Source organism: Amblyomma mixtum, chromosome 10 (assembly GCF_055824585.1).
Source record: "Amblyomma mixtum isolate Tamu chromosome 10, ASM5582458v1, whole genome shotgun sequence".
In the NCBI taxonomy this organism is placed as follows: domain Eukaryota; kingdom Metazoa; phylum Arthropoda; class Arachnida; order Ixodida; family Ixodidae; genus Amblyomma; species Amblyomma mixtum.
Window position 1 is genome coordinate 42,239,196 of NC_143021.1, and position 6,940 is coordinate 42,246,135.

Below are 6,940 nucleotides of genomic sequence, written 5' to 3' on the forward strand. Positions count from 1 at the left end.
TTTTAATAAAATAAAAATTGATTTGGCGTTTTTTACTCGGAGCATCTACAGAATGAGGAATCTTCTACCCACCTCCTTAAAACAGGTATCATTTTCTCTTTTACTCTAGGTTAAGTTATGCAATATTGGTTTGGGGTACGACGACAGCCTACAAATATAGTAAATTAATAGTCGCACAAAGAAAGGTACTGCGCTTATGTGAGAACTACAGGGGCGATAGGAGTAAACCAGGCTTTAAACTGCCGCGGTGGGTCCACCGAAGCAAGCTGCTTTGGTGAACGCAGCAGAACATACGGTATGTACCGCTCTGGAAAGCGCATTGATTTCGACAAATCCTTTCCTATTTTTACGTGTGAATGCAAACATTTCTTTGTTAATTCAGCAGTTTCATGCACAACACAGCGATGTGTGTTATATCTAGGCTGTTACCAAATCAGCTGAATCGCTAATGCGAGTTCCGCGGTTTACTCATGGAAATTTAATGTAATGCTTCCCATTAGATAAAAAATTGTTCTGGTGTTCTAGTTTTGTTTTTCTCGTGTTTTGGTTTTGATGTTTGTAGTGTCGGTTTCACAGTTGATGTTTCCTGTTTGCTCTGCCCTTTGTCACAAACCTGGATGTGTTAACGGAAGCTACGTTTTGTTTCTTGGGATTACAATTTTCAGTCATTTCAGGCAGGGGAACAGGGCCTTTAAGGCTGTCATGGTAGCCTTGTATTTTCTAGTTCGCAGGTATGCCCCGCTGCTCGCTTCACTAACGAAACTTAGAGGCTTGTATGAGCTTGCAAGGGTGGAAGAGCGGGCTAGTTGGTAGCTCATCTTGAGGGAAAACACAGCGCACTCTTAAGACACGGACAAAGAAAGGTAAGACGATACAGCGCTGTTAAGAGAAACACACAAAAGGGCCCGAGGAACTAGAAATGTAGCTTGCAAGGGTGGAACAGCGGGCTAGTTGCTAGCTCATCTTGAGGAAAAACACAGCGCACTCCTAAGACACGGACAAAGAAAGGTAAGACGATACAGCGCTGTATCGTGATTTTTTGCATTGATCAGGACATTGTGAATTGATTGAGCGTTTTCAGTCGCTACTCCAGCCAGTAAACGCATTCCTGTGTGATGGTATTGCAGCGTCAGCCGAAGCATCGACCCTTGCCGTCACGAACGGAGTCTCGGTTTGCTGTTCTCGCAGTTTTAAACTGGCTACCCTAGGTGTGTTTTCGAAGGCGCTCTCTTGTAACGGAGGCACTCCACAGCTCGCCCTTTAATGCTCGCAGGTGCGCATAGAGAACCTGGCCACTGGCGACGACGAGATGTACGAGGACGGTGCCAGCAAGCCGCGCGTGTCGGTGCCCATCACGCTGTGCTTCGTGATAATGATCGGCTACATCTCAGGAGGCGCCGTCATCTTTTCGCTCTGGGAGGGGTGGGAGTTCCTGGACGGCTCCTACTTCTGCTTCGTGACGCTCAGCACCATCGGCTTCGGTGACCTGGTGCCCGGGGACACCGTGGTCTCGGACAGCGGCTCCCAGGAGAAGCTGGTCATCTGTTCCCTCTACTTGCTGGTCGGAATGGCGCTGATCGCCATGTGCTTCAACCTCATGCAGGAGGAGGTCATCTACAAAGTGAGAAACTGTGGCAAGCGCATAGGCATTATCAAGGACGCCGACGACGACGAGGATTTCTCCTGAGGAGGCTGCTGTGTTGGATTGGCTCCTCCCAACCTTTGTAATGGTGCGGAAAATCGGTCTGCCAGTGCTTCTGGTGGAAAGCTAGTAAGTATTCCAGAGGAATCCGTACGAAGCATTAAAATTACGCCAACCCGTTGCGGGGTTCCCATTGTGCCAAGCTGTGCTCAACTAGGCGGACTAATGCAGCGTGTTCGCTTGCAGAACCACTCTGCGCTTTAGTACGAACACTTCTACCTCCCTGGGCACTTTTCAGTCCACTTATCCACTCACCGGAGCCGATGGGCACCGCCCGCCTTTTGTCATTTCTCCACCAGAATATTTGCGCTAGCTTCCGGTGCGCATCATCGTATTGCGTCCACGTCTGTGGGCGTACCGTGTCGCCCAGTGCGAATACGAAGCGTGTTGCGACCGCGTAACACAAGCGTCTGCCTGTACAGACGCTTCTACTTGCAAGGGGGCTCGAAGCGACGTGTGCCAAGCCCCTTGTGCGATGCCGAGTCGCGTGTTGGCAGTGGAAGACTCCCAACTAAGGGCGTCTCGTGAAAGAAGGCGTCGCCTGCTGCCACGACGCCTCCGTCCTGGACAGCTCAGCGTAACCTGCCAGCGCGCATGTGGCCGTGCGTGTCAATGTGCGCATGCGCAGTGGGCGTTGCTTTTGTGATACAACGACGGCCCCTGTGTCCGGTAGACTGCGCCTCCAGCGTGCCCCGGTGCCGCTGAAGTGGAGCACCTCTTCGTATACGGGACTTGGGTGTAGTGCGCAGATGTACTTTGCCACTGTCCCCAGTTTCCCACTTCCTCCTTCCCAAGAACGTGGCACAGAAATGGGCATTTGTCCTATATGTATACCGCAATGGGGGAGGCCTTTTACAGGGCGATAGTAATCTGATTCCTCGATTCTGTGGCATGTTTCGTCCTTGTCGCGTGGAATTCGTTACGTGTTTAGGTTTCATGGTTGTAGAACCTTTGCCAGTGGCACTGTGCTACTGGGATTTTCTTTTGCGCTGCACTATTGAAGTGCACGTTTGTATCGTTTCATATCGTCGCAGAGTGGAATCGTGAGCCCCAAACCGGGCAAGTTCAGTACTTATAAGTCCTTAGAGCTACTGTGCCGTATGTGTTTTTGAATCCCTTGGAGCAAAATAGAAATAAGCATAAGCTCAGCTAATTCTTCTGTAGAGATCGCGGGAAGTTACTTTGTACAATTCTTTAAAACTTTCAAGCACGGAAGAGTTGTAATTTACTGTTCGTGCGTTGATTAAAGTGGAGCCAAAATGCCCCTTTACGAAAGTGAGAAATGTTTACTGCATTTGAAGCCGCAAGGCTAATGGTTAACTTTGGCCGCAGGGCCATTTACTCGCGACTGCACTGCCTCTGTAGACCCATTGGACAGCCTGCCATTGACGAAGCACGTCTTGAATTAGAAAAAGGAAAATTCGTATAAAACACTACTCTGATAGCTTGTCCCAACTGCTCTGTTTCGTAGTGTTTTCAGGACAGGTCTGCTTTCCAAACATTTATTTTTTTAATTCATTCTCATCCCATTGAGCACATCTTTCTATATACCTCTTTTTAATTTTTTTGCCAAAGAGCTGAGCTGGAGCACATTGTCTTGATTTTGAACGCCGGAAGAAGTACACAGAGCTAAATACCAACTGTTTAATTCAATATATTGCTATGTACGTTTTCTTGATGCTCTTTTAATGAAAAGCATTTGTTCTCTCTGAAAAACACCTCTTGGTGAAGTTTCAATAAACTGTACTTGCGGGGTGTCACACACACGCAGATGTGTGCATGCCGAGACACCGTTAAGTGTGTCAGGATAGGTGTTCAGGTCTAACAGGATGTGCCCACGACTTACCATGACAAGATCAGCCGTAACCCAATCACGCTACAAAGGCGGCTGGCTGTTCAGTGCCCAGCTTTTGCCGTCCGCATCGTCTGGGTCAAATGTTCACACAAACTGTTACATAATTGATACACGCACTGCGGGTGTCTTGCTTCCATGGAACACAGACGGACGCTCAAGATAGGAATCATTAATTCGTACCAATCGCCGGCTTGCTGCGCATGACAGGTAGAGGGTGAGGGGAAGAAGGATCGAATGAATCAGCAGTGCGGTGAGCTGGCACGTTCACTACTGAAACGCAAAAAAAAAGAAGCCTTATAGCACAGAAACGGGTGAAAGCAAACTGACTTCACACATCTTTACACCCGAGCTCGGCCTCACCGCGCTAATCCAAAACGATATATTTAGCTTCGCCAGTCCACTAAATGTGGACACGCAATTTAGCCTTCAACAGGTCTTCTGTGTGTTTTTCCCGTGCCCTCTTCTACGGTCCTTTTGGCCGACATAAACATGCAACAATGTTTTATGGCCTATGTTTAGTTCAATACATGCCTGATACAATGCGTATTTAAACCAAAATTTAAAAAGCCGCCGCGGTGGCTTAGTGGCTATGGTGCTCGGCTGCTGACCCAAAAGACGCGGGTTCGATCCCGGCCGCGGCAGCTAGAATTTCTTTGAAGGAGAAATTCTAGAGGCCCGTGTACTGTGCGATGTCAGTGCACGTTAAAGAACCCCAGGTGGTCGAAATTTCCGGAGCTCTTCACTACGGCGTCTCTCATAGCCTTAGTCGCTTTGGGACGTTAAACCCCACAAAACCAAACCAAACCAAAATTTAAAGAAATCTCATGGAAATACATGAGAGACTTGGGAGCTGTTTGGGCGCTAGGAACAGAAATCTGGATTACACAAATCAACCAACTTGAGAGGCTGCTTAGAGCACGCCTAATGTTTCACTCTTGTTGAAAAGCTGGCTACGCGGACGAACAGTGACTCCCCCCGTCACTTAGGCTGCGGGGGTGATGCGTTTTGTAATAATTCCATAAAAGTCAAATGTACACTATAATGTACGTGGGGTCTGACGCGGATATACTGACATATTCTAAGAGTTGAAGGTCAACGGCAGCATCTTACAACAGCGGTTTACTAACACACAAGAGGCACATAAAAAGAACACAAATTGTTCACCGGGCACTGAGAAAGTCTGGCGGGTAACGATGTCCCACTGGCAGGACCAGAGTGGTGTTATGGGCTTATATACGGGGTTCAATGACATGGGATCAAATGTCAGCGAGCTGTGCCCCGAACCAAGAGACGTACACGTCCCACATGGCTGCTGCTGGGTCATTTTCGTCACTGCAAACGCCCGCCGAACAAACAGGGGGCCATCTTGGCGGCTCATGTGGAAGACAAGATGACTGACCCGGCTTATGGTGGCGATCTTGAAGATTCTCACACCCTCGACTGCGAAGATCGGTAGAAGGTAGTTTACAGGTGAGTTTTGTTCAATCAAACGGTACGAGCCTTGTCACTTGGCCTGCAGTTTCTTGCACAAGTGCTGATGTGCTCCAGGAACCCGAGCAATAGAGCCTGGTTGAAAGGAAGTGACTGGGCCCAGATTTTCGGGTCGAGCATCTTTACGCAGCGATGGAGCAAAGCGGCGGCATACTTCATCGTGCTTCGCCGCCTGTGAAACTGAGGCGCATTCGGAGATAACATGGTGGGATGGCAGGATCGTAGGCAGTGGCACACTTCCGTGTTGAAGGAAGAACGTTGAAAATCCGCTAGTGCATGGTCTACTGTGGCCGTGTTTCACGCAAAATTAACGAAGGTAACGACATCGTCCCAGTTGGCGAGTTCAGATGCAATATACATATTATGTCAATCAGCCTGCAGTTGAGCCTGTGGGTAAGACCGTTATTTACGGTGAATGGTAAGCAGTGGTAGCGCGATGGATAGTCTGACAGCTTTCGAGCAGTGGTTCTTCAGTCAGGTTCCCTGTGTCGCTGAACAGTTCCCGCGGCACGTTGTGACGTATGACTGGCGCAAGACGAAACAAGCCTCATCGGCGGCTGCGATGTCGGCATAGCCGGTGAGGAGTTCGACAGCCACAGTTATCCAGCGGTTGCTGGGGATGGTGTACAGAAGAAGGCCATGCAAGAGGGTCCCTACGCGGTCGGGCGGGGCAGAGTATAGGCTGCATCGTAGGAGAAGAATAGCGTGGAGGAGACATGCGACGATGACAATTGGTGCAGCAGCGAACGTATGTTTTATGGACGGAGTGCATGCAGCGTCAGTAGAACCTAGGCGAAGTCGCTTGAAGTCGAATACGCCGGCATGAGCGCAAATTAAAGACTGGCGTGGTGAAAGGCAGCACTTCGCAAACGACGGGGAACCAGAGGTAACCATTTTCGCTAGTCGGGGAGTCGGCCCGATAAAAGGTTATCCTAAATGGCGAAATGCGGCGCATGTCGACGCTAGGACTCATGCCGGAGATTGCAGCGAAGGGAGGCAATCCAGGGATCGCAGTTGGACATGATGAGCGTGTACCTTCATGAGTCGGGATTTAAAGTTGCTTCCCAAGGAATCAAAACTAATGTTTTGTAATGTGATACGAAATGTCTTCGGGAGTCGCCTGGAAAATTCTGGCGTTATATCACCCACCCAACCCTGCTGAAACAAAGTAGACCTGGAAGTGTGCTAACGATTTTAATTTGTATTTTTATCGGTTAACATTTATGATAATGCTCTACTGCCTCATTTCAAAGAACAAAAGCCTGCTATTCCAGATTTACAAATTGATGAACAAGGCGTTCTAAATCTTCTTTAACATTGACACCAAGAAAGCCCATGACGCAGAATTTATCCGTAGCGGTTTCTTGTACAACCTCGGTGTTCTTATTTATTTTATTTATTATTTATACAATACTGCAAGCCGTTAAGGCCCAAGCAGGAGTGGGATAAACATGCAGAGAACTCCGACGACCAGCAGAAGACGACGCCAACAGCAGAATTCAGTAGAAGCGATGTAGTAAATACGGAGCATGAAAATAAAACAAGTCGCAACAAACAACAGACAATAGTTAACGGTCAAGCACTTGTTCAGTGGCGGAAAGCACGTTTTCGGATACATTTTCGGATATCTAAACACGTGACGAATATTTTTCAGTCATCTATTAGGAGCGGATGTTTTCCCTCTGCCTGAAGAGATAAAAAATTATACCGGTACATAGAAGCGTAAATATATCTCTTGTGAAAGAGAAGATGGAGATTAGCCGTGACGTATTGCCATCGCTCTGAGCAAGAACCTGCTCAGCATGATCGATGGCGGACCACCACTGCTTCATAGCTGCTTCCGTCGTCTTCGGAGTAACCTAATAAACCATTACATCCTGTAAACGTTCGTG

The 6,940-nt window shown here is 48.4% G+C and overlaps 1 protein-coding gene across 1 annotated transcript in view; it reads left to right on the top strand.

The window, feature by feature from the left end:
* sand (potassium two pore domain channel sandman) overlaps nt 1-1,832 on the top strand; it is a 212,492-nt gene extending 210,660 nt beyond the window's left edge. The window contains exon 3 of the mRNA XM_089563305.1: nt 1,274-1,832. Coding sequence (XP_089419431.1) covers nt 1,274-1,687 — 414 coding nt within the window. The 3' untranslated portion in view covers nt 1,688-1,832. The remainder of the gene's footprint in view (nt 1-1,273) is intronic.
* The last annotated feature ends 5,108 nt before the right edge of the window (nt 1,833-6,940 follow it).